This window comes from Pithys albifrons, chromosome 4 (assembly GCF_047495875.1).
Source record: "Pithys albifrons albifrons isolate INPA30051 chromosome 4, PitAlb_v1, whole genome shotgun sequence".
NCBI lineage: Eukaryota > Metazoa > Chordata > Aves > Passeriformes > Thamnophilidae > Pithys > Pithys albifrons.
The window spans coordinates 6,720,566-6,733,907 of record NC_092461.1 but is presented as its reverse complement, the minus strand read 5'-3'; the positions used below and the strand labels follow the sequence as shown (position 1 = coordinate 6,733,907).

General features: G+C 41.3%; 1 protein-coding gene across 4 annotated transcripts in view; it reads right to left on the bottom strand.

Moving 5' to 3' along the window:
* Nucleotides 1–1,002: 1,002 nt before the first annotated feature.
* F13A1 (coagulation factor XIII A chain) overlaps nucleotides 1,003–13,342 on the bottom strand; it is a 59,883-nt gene continuing 47,543 nt past the window's right edge. For 2 of the 4 annotated variants that reach the window (XM_071553303.1, XM_071553302.1), the window contains exons 13-15: nucleotides 9,507–9,667; nucleotides 6,748–6,884; nucleotides 1,003–3,259 (exon numbers count right to left, since the gene is read on the bottom strand). In XM_071553303.1, the coding sequence (XP_071409404.1) occupies nucleotides 3,115–3,259; nucleotides 6,748–6,884; nucleotides 9,507–9,667 (443 nt within the window). In that variant the 3' untranslated portion in view covers nucleotides 1,003–3,114. Of the gene's footprint in view, nucleotides 3,260–6,747; nucleotides 6,909–9,506; nucleotides 9,668–13,342 lie in introns of all 4 variants that reach the window. The other 2 variants (XM_071553299.1, XM_071553301.1) reach the window with 1 other exon arrangement.

Sequence of the window (13,342 nt, the reverse complement as noted above, 5' to 3'; positions counted from 1 at the left end):
GGTACTGAAGGAACCTGCCCCAGAACTTAGATGTAACAAGCTAATAATAAATGAAGAGTGCTTTCAGGAATTCAGATTTTTGTTTGTATTTGGCTTCTCTGAGCTGCTGGACTGGGGGATCAGTGGAAGTAGTGTGTGGATTTTAGACTGTTTCCTTCCCAGTCTATCTCTGAGATATGGTGATTACATTGAGGACATAAATTCAGCCGACTCAAAAAAGACCCTGAGCTGAAGAATTTGAACTCAAAAACTTCTCTCAGGTTCAAAGCCCTTCCAAATCTGAGGTTGCCAATCTGACATTATTATTGATTGATTATGTCCTAGGTGTACATAAAGTGCAATCACAGCACTCACTGCTTCTTCAGTCAGGTTTGCTCATGATTCATGAGACAGCCCACACACAGGTTGATGAGTGGCTGAAATCCTTGAGACCATCATTATTTTGTCCTTAGGTGTTTGTGAGCAACTCTGGCTGGTTGTACATCCCTGGTCTCTATTCCCAGCCATCACTTCTCTTTGTTTCAATATACCCTTCTATAAAGAAAAATACTTCCTGCTTCGTGGCAAATGCCTGTTGGTAAAGTGCCTTGAAATATTTAGCTGAGAGAAGCCCCTCTACAACTGGGATGTAGGTAAGGTTTCATTAGGGGCAAACTGGCCTCTGAATGGGCTCTGACCTGTTAAAGCAATTTCCAGAGAAATCTGGGGATTCTCTCTGCTGGCACTAGGGATGTGCTCTCGAAATTGTCACCTTTTCCAATGCGTCAGGTAGTCAGTGGTTAAAACAGAAGGAAAACCAAATGAAAATAGTTAAATGGAGCCTGTATATTGTTTTTCTTCATTTAAAAATATATAGCTTTTTCTCCCTAGCCACTTTTATAAGCATGGCTCAGAAGTGAATTTTTTAATTTTTAAAATTAAGGTGCAGCAGCTGGTGTCTATAGTGATACTATGTAGAAGAAGGAATTGATCAAAATACTGGACACAAGACACAAGTGCGATCAGACATGCTTTATTTTAAATTCTTATTACACTGTATTTGTGAAATGTCTGGAATGGAAAGCAGGTTTATATGAAAGAGCAAACGGATAATTTTATATGGAGCCTGGTAAAACTTCTTAATTACTTAATATAGATTGTCATCTTCCACTTACAACAGTTGCTTGTAGCCCAAAGGACTTATATGTAAAGATTTGACATTGCAGTATTTCTAATGTGGTCACCTGAGCTGTATAAAATGGGAGTGGGGGCATGTTTGAAGTGAAAGCCCCCAAAATTCTGGTTTTCCTGGATCCAGAGGTCCTCCCTGAGTATATGAGGTGTTGTGAATGTTTGCTTTGCTCCATATTCTTTAGTAAAAGAGCAGCCCTGTGGTTTCCACCTCCACTCCCCTCCAGGACCTGATTATTTTTAACAGCTGGTCACAGGTTTTGCAGGCAACAATGTGGGTAATGTGTGGCAACAAGAGGGGCAGAAGGGAAGTCATCTCCCTTGCTTTTCACTGAGACCACCAAATGACGGGGTCATACATGATACAATAAAGCCCTGGTGTTTAAAGGATCAAGGTTCCTTTCAACTTTAGAAGCTCTGTTAGCTCATCTGTGCTGTTAGTACAGGATATGTTCTTACACAATGTGGCCAGCAGAAAGGAGTTTCTGCAGCATGTAGCATGCACACCTTTACCTCATGGAAAAAGATCCCAGAAAGGATTTCAGGGAAGATGAAAAATGCACACACATCCCCACGCCTGGTGCCCTAGCACAGTGGGGTACATGGCTTAGGATGGAGTGGTACCTTACATGGAAGACTAATGGAAATGAGATACAGAGCAACTTCAGGGTCAGAATGTCCTCAAGGGAGGAGTGATGCCTTGGAAGGCCTCACTGAACCTCACAAAGGAATATGCCATGAGAAAGGCAGGAAGCAGCTCCAACTTGTGGAGTTGCTGACTCTCAGGTTACATCTTTATTCCTTTCCCAGCTGAGCATCTGTCCCTCTGTACTCCTGGGGTTACTCTTGTAGCAGGACTTTACTCTGCAGTAACTATGAATCCTGGGAATTTTCAGGCACTTTTTAATCTAAACTCATCTCCAGATTTTTAGTCTAAACTCATGCCCAGCTCCAGTACTGGATATTTGCTAGGGTTGTGGGACTGACAGGAGAAGACCCGCAGGCTCTTCCCCTCAATTCCCTCTCCTTCACCCCATTTACCAACCTGGACCACTCTGTAGCAATGAACAGCCCTGATACACACTCACGTGGGAAATGGGTTTACAGGGTGGGTTCAGGAGAGGAAAAAAGACAGAAAAGGGTAAAGAAGGGAGAATACATCATACACAAGAGATGTGATACACCAGCAAACACAAGTTTGGTGTGATGAATTCTGATGAATTGGTGAAAACTCTGGGTTTTCACCAAGAAAAGAAGAGGAACAGCATATCAACAGACAGAGGGTGGTATGAGGGTATGGAGTACAGAAGTGAATAGGTATGGATGCCTGAACAACTAGAAAAAGTAGGAGAAAAAGCATTGGGAAGCTGCAAGAGAAAACAGGGGGCTGAGAATATTCTGGAGATAACACATCCTGAGGTGCTTCCAGCAACGTTAGCTCCCCATGAACCAGAACATTATTACACTGTAAGATAAAGTAGACCCTTTAGCTAGAAATACATGTTTCCATTGCAGCCTGAATGATCTACCATAACGTTGTGTAATTAAGTTGAAGAATTTATAATACTGGTTTCTTTTTCTCTTTTCTTCCCTTTTCAGTGAAATATCAGGCCTTAATTAAAACTGAAGTTCAAACTGCTTTGGTGAATGGAGCTTTTCAAATTTCCTTGCAGCACTAATGCAAAAGACCATAAATACAAGTGAACTATAGGAATAATATGACCTAGAATTGCCTAATTACATGTATCCAATCTTAAATCATTCACTATCCAGGTGCTTTTTCATGCTTTCCCCAGTCTTGCCAATTAGTTTTCTGAATCAAATTTTTTTCAGTGTAAGGATGACCCAAATAACAATAAGCAGATTTATACCTTTCCCTCAGCCATCTCCCTACCATGATATTTTGAAATACAGCTAAGTGGGAGAAGAAGGCAGCACCTTGGTTCATGGTTTCTGAATCTGGACATTCAGCTCACCATACACATGCCTCAAAGCATGAGAATTCAGGCTTGCAATCAGTTTTCGTAATCCTGGTCGTATTGGGGTGAATTTTACTTCCCAGGTCAATGTAGAATTCATTGGGATACTCCTGAAGAAAGAAGAAAAGTATCAATATTGTGATCAGTCAACCAGTGCTCTCAACATAACACACAACTGGAGAAACTGAAGGTGGATAGTGTAACATCCCAAATTTTTTATGCTTCATTCATTCTCATAAATGTCCTATAAATCACTCCCTCTATCTTCTATTCCTCTCATAACTGACTCTGTCAAAGCCTTTCCTAGCCTTTCCTCCAGGCTAATTTTAAATTTCCAAAATGAATCCATTTTCTTCTGCCTCCTGTCACTTCCTCTCACAACCACCTTCAGAATGACATTCTTTGTATCTAACATATATTTTTTCTACTTCTTAATTCCATTTTTCCTGTTTATTATAGCCTATAGCCTGTTATTGATTCCTTAAATGGTTAAAGAAGTTGTTGTTATGAAGTGTCCAGGGCATTCCCATGCAAACTGATGCGGTACTGGTGAAATGCTGAACTCCTCTGCCAGCTCCTACTCTGCATCACGCTACCATAGTTGTAATATCTCACTGGCCACTTCAGATGACTTCTTCATGTCCATACAAATAAGTCAAGGTGTTCTTGGGAGTCCTGCTGTTTAGCAGTTACTCTTACATTTTACATTATGTATGACTGATGATAACTCATACTATAAAGCAACTGTATTCTGCACTGCTCTTGATTTTTAAATTATTTTGCTGCAATTAAGATGCATGGAGAGCCTCAGGTATTGGGATTTTGTGTTTTCTCAGTGCTTTCACTACATTCTGTGTGCAGATTTTGAAGGCTGATATTGATTAATTGATTGATTGTGTTTCAGCAATGTCAGGATACAACTGCTCCAAAGGAACCAGTGGAGAAGGTAGTGTGGTGGGGAGATATTTACAAAAATGAATGTTCTTTTCCTCAGCATTAAATAAGAGGATTATGAATTTTGGCAGTGTTCTCATCTCATATGGCTATGGTATTTTGCAAACAACTGAATATAGTGAGAGTATACTCAGTTACTCTTTAAAATTCTCATCTAATAGGATTTGATTCTCAGGTTCCATGTCCTATGCCAGGGTCAGGACAGAAATGCCTGCTCAGGCTTAGCACAAGCTGCCACAAGAAACCTTAATTAGCTCTAAATGAGCTAGCCTGGAATCCTCCCTCCTGAATATTTGTTTCAGTGCAAGTCTGCCTCTGGTAAAATGAGAAGTATTCTAGCAGAGAGAGGGTAGCACTACCACCCTTGTTTCATGGTGCTATTGTCTCTGTGTATATATCTACTTACAGATATATATATATGTGTGTATGTGTGTGTGTGTGTGTGTGTGTGTGTGTGTGTGTGTGTGTGTGTGTGTGTGTGTGTGTGCAGGAAGACAACAGCTGTGCTGGGAAACCAAATCCACTTTTTCCTGTCTCTCTACTGTCCTATTTCTAAAGAAACCTTGCTTCTCTCTACAAATGCTAATCCCAGCTGAGCTTTGATGTGTAGAAACACCCAAAATGACTTACCTGCTAGTGTGAAAGCATGCTTGGCTATAATCCTTCTAACATTATCCATCACTGCCTGGTTAATTCTCATTTGTCATGCAAAGACTATGCCCCATGTAGGAATTGCTGCTGCCAAAGGCTCTTTCATAAGTCATGCTCCTCATCTGTCTGAGCCTAATAGCTAAATATTAATATCTATATCTATACATAGACTTTATGAATGGTCAAAACTGAAGACCCCAGGCCACTACATTCCCAGAGTAATGCTGTATCTGCTGGATCACATGTGATCTGTTTTGTGGAGGCCCACAAGTGATACAGAAAAGCTACCTAAAAAGTACAGTGGTCAAAAGTCTTTTCCCCCCAAAGAACTGGAATAAGTCACATCCTGTATGTAACAGTCCCTGATAAACAGGGAAGTGATGGAAGCATAGGGAAAGCCTAGAATGTGTTTAATTCTCCTTGCAAATGGAGTAAAGCCACCCTGATCTGATTTTCCTGGGAGGGAACTCAGTGATGAATGGTTCTGCACAATATGCTGAGCCATCACCACACCAGAGCCATTTGTCACTTTGAATGCATGGAGACAAATGTGATTATTATTTAAATAAAATACAACTGCCCCCTGTTCTGTCCTCTGTGTGTATCACCTGCATCCTACATTCATCTGAGAGAAGTTAAATCTTAAAGTGACTAAGCTGATCCATTTCCATTTTAAATGATGCCAAGGGCATTACTAAAAAGAGGAAAACACGGCAACTTAAAGGAAAATGACGTCTGTTCCATGAGTCATTTTTCTTTCTAACTTTTGTGCCTTTGAAGCACCTGACAATTTTTGTATCCTTGAAGATGAGAGCAGCCCACAGCAGGTTTTGGATTGAGAAGGATGCAGAACAACAGGGGAGGTTTGCTGGGCAGTAATGAAAGCTATTGCTGCAACTTGTGTAACTCCTTGTGGACCATGCTGAGTCATGTTCAGCAGCGCCTGTGACATACCACGTGCACAAAGCCAGCACAGTATGATGCTCTTTCACAGTCATTTTTCTATCAGCTCCACTCTGGAGACTAGTTTTGAGCTTTTTATCCCTGTCCCAGGTGCAGTCAGGCCCAGACCTCCCCTACTGGCTGCAGAGGATGCTGACAATTTATGCAGCTGCTGAAGCACAGGCAATTTTTCAAACTCCTTTTGCACACACCTGGGGACCATCAGCTCAGGTGATGGTAGATAACATTGCTTTGGCTGCCCAAGACTAAGCAATGGCCACAAAATTTATAAACTCTGGAACTGGCTAATGCTAAGCTTATAACACTGAACTCAACTGAAAAAAAGGACCTAGAAAACAACTTGCTTAGTACAAAGGTACCATGGTGTCAGTATGAGGTGTGACTCTGAGAATAATGAAGGTAGTTTTCCTTTTCCTTAGGCCTGGGAGCACCCTGTGCTGTGACAGCCCTCTGTGCCTGGGCAGTCCAGTGCAGTGGTGTTACTGGGGGGAGCTGTGAGCTCTCACACACGCCACAGCTATGCCAGTGGGCTTTGCATCCAACTCACATTTTGTGTCTTGACATAAGCTTGAAAAGATCATCTGAGGTACCTGAACATCTTGTATAATCATGATTAACATGAGCAGAGAAAAACCCGTTTTGAAAAACAGCACAGGACTTGATTTGCACATACTGAGTGAGTGACAGTAAACACTTCATGTGTAGGATAAATCCTCCTTGCTGTGATAGCGGCTTGTAGGTGCTATTGTCAAGTGCTAAAAGTAGTGTAATACAGTGAAAAAGTGAATTTCAGCTGCACTAACAACTACCCTTTTCCTCTGCCCTGGTACTGAACAGATAAAACACTGTTTTTCTGGACAATCTGACTTCTTCTGGCTATTGAGAACTATAGCTCCCCTGTGTACTGAATCTTAAACTACAGTGTTTGAATTAAATTACTTAACATGGCATTAGTTAAATATCTTTTGTGAACTTCCTCCTGTGAGCAAGCAGGGGACAAACTCCCAGTCAGTTGTGCTTTCTTCCCTACCTGAAGTCCTTTTTTATGGTTCTCAGCAAACCAGGTCCCTCAAGGCGGAGCGTAACGTTCTCCAAGGTTTGTTTCAGAGTATTGGTGAATTCCACAATCACTGACACTTCTTTACCAGCTACCAGCTCACCTTTGGTCTGCAAGACAAGGAAAGGACAATTCTCCACAGACTGATAATAATAAAATGTCCCCCAATGAAATCTGTAGGATTAAATACAAAGTACTTGCAAAGCAGAAGACGAACGTGAATGAAGCAAACAGCAAAACAGCATGAGACAAGAAAGATTAGTCAGAAGAAAATTGTGGTATGGGCTCATAGGTGCCACTGCATGTTTTTCTACCCACTGCAATTTTTCCTGAAGCTATATGGCAGGTCAAGAGGCAGGTCCTCATTTCCATAGAAAACCAGAAGTCTGCATGCTGACTGTTCTGGAGCTGAGGACCAACCGAGGGTGAGTCCAGCTGATGGGGCCTCTCTCCCAGACTTTTCCCTCTTTCTCAGGCTCCCCACCAGCACTGAAGTGCCGGGTCTGCTCAGGACACAAGCTCCAGAAGAGAAGGGCAGGTCTTACTCCCCTAAATTAGAAACACCAGGCTACACTGCCTGCACCTCTCAGAAGTATTTTGCCCATCTTCACCTTGCTTTGAAACCTCTCTTCATGCTCTGAAGGGTTTTTAATCCTGCACATGTGCTCTACAGAGACATGAGGGCCAGTTTTCCTCCAAATAAAAAAGCAATACATTTTGCACTGGAAAATATTAAACTGTGAGACTAATGAACAGTGATCACATTAACTTCCTTGTATATTAGAATGCACAGCTGAAGGGATCTGTCTGTCCCTTTGGATCAGTGCCCATAGTACTGCTGCCTGGAAAACATGTCCAAAGGAATGTCGTTTTAAACAAAAGGTACATGCGTTGGGATTTTGTTTTTGTTTTGTTTTTTTTTTTTTCCCTTGGAAATACAGCATTTCTCACAGAACACTGTTTTGCTCAAGCACGGGTTTTCAACTTGTGGCTGGCAGATCTGCCAGCCCAGTTCATGGTCCATGAACTGATTTAAAGGGCCTCGAAGAACAAGTATCTTGTCAATAGTCTCAAGTTATTTAGAATGTGGTTTAATTTCCTCAGCTGTTAAGTCTGGCAATCTCCTTAGACCAACAAAGAAAGATCAAAGATGTATCTCAAGACCTGAGTGGAAACACATTTTTTCATCCTTCTCTCACTCTCACATTAAGAAATCTTGTCTGTCAGTCACATTCAATGAAGAAATATGACAAGAAAACCCAAGAGATAAACTTTCTCAGACTTCTTTAAAAAGCAATAAAGCAAAGTTTCCTCTATCAATATGTAGGTCTGGACACATCCACACACACAATTAACAAAATGCAGTTACTAAAATTTCAGCTTATTTTCACAAGTCACAAAAAAACAGAGAAGAGACAAACTCACTTTTTCTGGAAAAGATGGTTATTGCACAACAGCCCCATTCTATTACTAAACATCCTTTCTTCATAGCAGCAGAGAGGATAAACTATTGCAAAGCTGAAATTGGGAATGCTGAATAAGATATTCTGTTTAAGTATTGAATTGAAAGAATTCTCTACTTTAAAAATTTGGTTATTAAAGATAGGTATTTGAAGTAGAGTTCATCTTTCTTGCTTACTTCCTCTCTAGAATACTCAGTAAACCAAAAATATTTAATATTTTGTTTGAAAATACAATTATCTGATCAGAACTCTGTGACATTTCTGAAGACCATGAAATGGAACAGATTTTTTGGCAAACTTCACTTTGAAAAGCTTTTTCTGCAGAAGGCTGTGGTTGCAACATACATTACTACATGGAAAGCTGAACACTGTCTCAAATAAATATATGAGGGGAAAAGGTATATCAGCTTAGATTTCTTTCAAGAAATGCTCATATTCATGCTCATAGAAAGCTTCCTGTACAGGTGTTTTGATTTTTTTTTTAATTGGAAAAAGGCAGATCCAAATTGCAGTATGAAGGCTTTGTGCTTTTCAAAACAAGGCATTTTATTTAGACTCAGTTATTGAGAAGTCTCTCAGCCCTGTCTTTGCCATACAGCATAGGCTCCTTGTCCTACCATAAGCATTACACTTCTACATTTTCATAGGTACCATAGCACTGTCTACAGAAATGCTTCAACTTTCAGGGAACACCACTGACAGTACCTTCACAGAGTGGCAGCAAAGCACTGAAATCCTGAAGGCATTGTCCCAGATCAATGCTGCCCATCCAAGTTTGGACAAACTTTCCATGATACCTGCAGAAGCTCTTCAAGCAAAATCACCTCAATTAATTTTTCAGCAATAGATGCCTGTGCTGTGTTGCTTTAAATAAAATAGACTTTTGAAGTAGTTAAAGACTTGAGTGAGTAATCTCTCTCACTCTGAGTTTCTCCAGTTTTTTCAGACCTTTTCCACTCCTTCCTTCACTGAGATCATTTCAGCTCTTTTCTACCAGTACTGCTGTCAGCCTCTGTCTTCAATGTAGGGATACTCAATACAATATATAACATACCTGTGCACCCTCATAGCCTCCAGCCAGCCACTGTTTCATAAGCTCCTTGTTAGACTGACAGACTAATGTGCACACACACACACACGCGCACACACACACACACACACACACACACACACACACTCCTCCATCTCAGAAATCAATGTGACAGCCTTGTAGAGAATAGTCTGTGTGCAACATGGTGGTCACTCCCTTCCACCACAGCCTTGAGCTACCTTGATCCGCAGGGTGGGAATTTCCAGGATGGTCACCTTCTGCGTGGCCAGAATCTTCCCCGTTTCATTGATCCGTGCGGTCACAAAGAAATGAAAGGAGGCTTGCTCCAGCAGGTCACTCATGTACTCACTGGCTTTGATCACAACATCGAAGGAGCTGGCTGAGGGGAGAGACAGGAAAGAAAAAAGGCAATCTAGTCACTAATTCCTCCTCCAGCACTAGTTATATAAATGCCTTGGAAAAACGGTGAGTTATGAGCCAAAAATAGCTTTGATTTTTTTCCCATACTAACTTCATTTCTTCTCCACTTCCCCTCAAATTTTTCCCTCTTTCTATTTAAGTTGTGAGCTCCTAGGAGCAAGGTAGGGGTGTGTGCACAGCCTCTGTCCAATACCCTCAACATGGGCCCAGGTCACTGTTGAAAGTTTCTGGGTGTTACCACAAAATAAGTGAGAAGGAAGAGTAGCAAGACATATCTGCTTGGCATAAAGGTCCAAAACAGCTTTTAAGTGTCATTCCTATAAATGTTTGCTCTTCCACTTTATTCCTGTGCTTCTTTTGCCTCTCTTCCTGGTACAGGGATGCCATCAGAACAGCAACTGGTGGGGTGTGAGCCCGTACAGGCTACCTGAGAGACCACCTGCTCTTCAGGGCATGTCTGGATATCTGCCTTTGTTCTGCTCTGGAATTGTCTACAAAATTTAGCAAGAAGGTCTTCCTGTCACCAGCATGCCCTCCAGAGAGTTTTCATGTGCTCCCTGACAATAATTATTGGAAGGAACAAGTCCCCATAGGCTAGACAGTTGAGATGCAGGGAATCATTAATTTTAACTATATTGAACTGCAATTCCCAGGCCAACAATGGTGTGAGAATGTGATGCAGAGAAGCAGACCTGCTAAGGAAATGACCAGGCAGAATATATAGACCTGTAGCTCTTGTCTCTATAAACATTCATTATAACCCTAGTAAACACATCAAGATCCCCCATCTGTTACCTATGATGATTACTGTTGTCCATTATTTGTATTGTATTTGTGACATACACTGTAAACACTGAGATAATTGAACTCAGTTGGATAAATCACATTCATCCCTTTTCACTCTTTTGATCCACTCACATCAAAACCGGTTCCTTGATTTGGTTTCAAAGCTATTCCCTTGGTGACCACCTGACCTGGATTTACTAGGCCAGCCTTAAATTTACTTGATGTGCTCCTGCTCCCTTCCTCTCACTCTGTCTTGTGTAAAAGAATTTCCCATAATGCCCTTAACAGTAAATTGTAAATCAGGCAAGATATTCCTCATCTGAGAAGTAAATAAGTAAATAAATTAGTTACAATCTATGATAAATTTGCTTTACAGGGGCAGAAAAGAAAAACTTTTCTATTCAAATTTAATCACCACAGGAAAAAAAAAGAACAGACTTTCATTTCCTTAGGACTGGTTGTGCTGGTAAGTTGCCAGTACCACTTACTGCACCTGGGAAAGCCAAGGGAAACACAACACTGAGTTGCCTTACAGCCTTTCAAAGAAACAGAGAAAACTAAATATAACTGAGTAGATGCGAGAACACCTTTGAAGGCACTGGAAGGTTTAAGCAATTCAAATCCTCAAAGAGGTTTTCAGCCCACACGATTCCTTTAATCATTATTCTAAAAATCATTTATTTGTTTCCTGTTTGAAAACTTAGGCTGCTTCATTCTTTCAGCAGCATGTGCTGGAAGAATGCCTTTGAGACATCTTTATTGTATTGTAATTTTTTGTTACATATATATATATCCCATGAACGAAGCCTACAAATCCTGCCTGAGTGCCTCAGAAGGTATTCTCCCATTGCACCCCTGTCAGAGTGTTCTCATGCACCTGGAAATAACCAGGCTGCCTCCCTTCACACTGCCCATCTGCTCAGACAGTATCCCTGATTGCACATGTACTCCTTTCCAAGCGAAAGGTGAAAGAATTCATGCTTAATTTTCATGTATCACCTTTAGAGATGGTGTAATCTGTGAGGGGTTTTTGTCCTGTCGCACGACAAAGTGCCCCCACAAGCTGCTGACTAGATCAGGTATAAAGTAATTTCCACCTTGCAAGGTGGGAATACCTTAAAAAATTCTCATTGGCCAGAAGCAGTGATGGGGTCATATTCTTGGTACATATGCATAAAAATCCATGTTCTGTTCTCTGAGGTGCCTGTCCTTTCTCTGTGTTCACTCACCATCATTCAATTCAGAGTTTCCAGCATGGTTTCAAGAAGCTTTTTATAAATCATTTACTTAGAAAAAATGAATTAGGGGGCTCAGTGATGCTTAAACATCTATTCATTTCATTTCTTGCATAGAGGAGATAGGTGAGCCTCAAAGCACTGCAGAAGCTGTATTTTAGGTAATAATACCTTACACAGATATTTGATGCAAGAGCAGACATAAGTAAATCCTGGAACCAAGCACAGATAACACTCAGAAAGTGTAGCAGGTATTTGCACTTCTACAAGATGACTGAATTTCCCCTTGTCAAAGAAGTGGCACAGAATTTAGACCAAAACCATTGAAAATAATTTTTTAAGTACCTGGTCAAGTCTGCAAAAGCTTTGCAATAGTTCAGATCAAGTACCTAGTAACTGATGTAAGTCACTATAAACCCTCATGATGTGGTTTGATAGTCTGTGTTGAAACAACCTAATGACCATTTGCAGAACCCCTGCAAATGATCCAGGGGGTTAGAAAGAACCATTGTCAGCTGTCAGGACTTTGCTACAGGTCAGAGGTAGAAGTTTTATCAACCTGCACCTGTAGATGTCTATAAGTAGACTTATGCTTTATAGAGGTTAATCAGCTCCAAATAAAATGTGCAGGTTTAGATGATGCTGAAAGTGAGGAAGAAAGCAGAGGATTTTTTTTTCATGGCATGACAGGAACTGTGGTCCCTTGAAGGCTTCTTATGGAGACAAAACTCATTCTCTTTGAGGAAAGAGGGCTCACAGTGTCTCTTGAGCTGGGATGAGACAGACAAGACAAATGAGAAAGCTCAGAGGTCAGTCAGGGTTGCTGCGATCCAGCAGCAGACCCAGATCAGGAGGCACAACCTTTGGGCTCCCAAAGTCCTGCCACTCCTGCTGTACTCAGAAGAGTTGCTTTTGCCCAACAGCAGTGTCAGGAGGGCAAAGTCATTGCTCCTGACTCTCAACAGCAAATTCAAGCAGAGGATCCTCTGACTTAGCCTCATAAGAGTAAGTTTTCATTACTTTTGCTAAACTGGAGGCACTGACAGGACACAGGCCTGTCAGGACAACAAGTGATTGGCAGTCACTTGTTAGAGAAGCCAAGGATCTCCAACCAGCCTGCTCAATAGCCCGTTGAAGTACAGCAGGTCCCTCAATCCTTGCTCTTTTCTGACTGGAGCTGTGACATCTGACAGGAAATAAGTTGGTTATGTCCAAATTAAAAGAGAGAATATCCCTCTTCCCTACTTTGAGCAGTGCAGAATCCTGCCTTCAGTCTTCTGAACTAGTCTGCCAGGAACCACTTTTCTGAGGAGAAGTGGGAGGCAGGATCTTCCCACTGCGGTCCAGAGGGCACTAGGAAAAGTAAATGCTGTCTCTGTAAAGGTAACTCACCTTTGGGGGTTCCTAACCAGCTGACAAATGGTCCTCCTCTACAGTGACATATTCTAGTTTCTTATAAACATTTTAGATCACTGTAAATACAAAATCCTGAAGCACACAGTCCTCTAAAGCCAGATATTCACTTGCATCTACTCAGAGCTTGTCAGCTTCTACCAGGTAAGATGAAGTATTCACTATTTTGTACCTGTACATGATACCCTGCGGAACCAGAC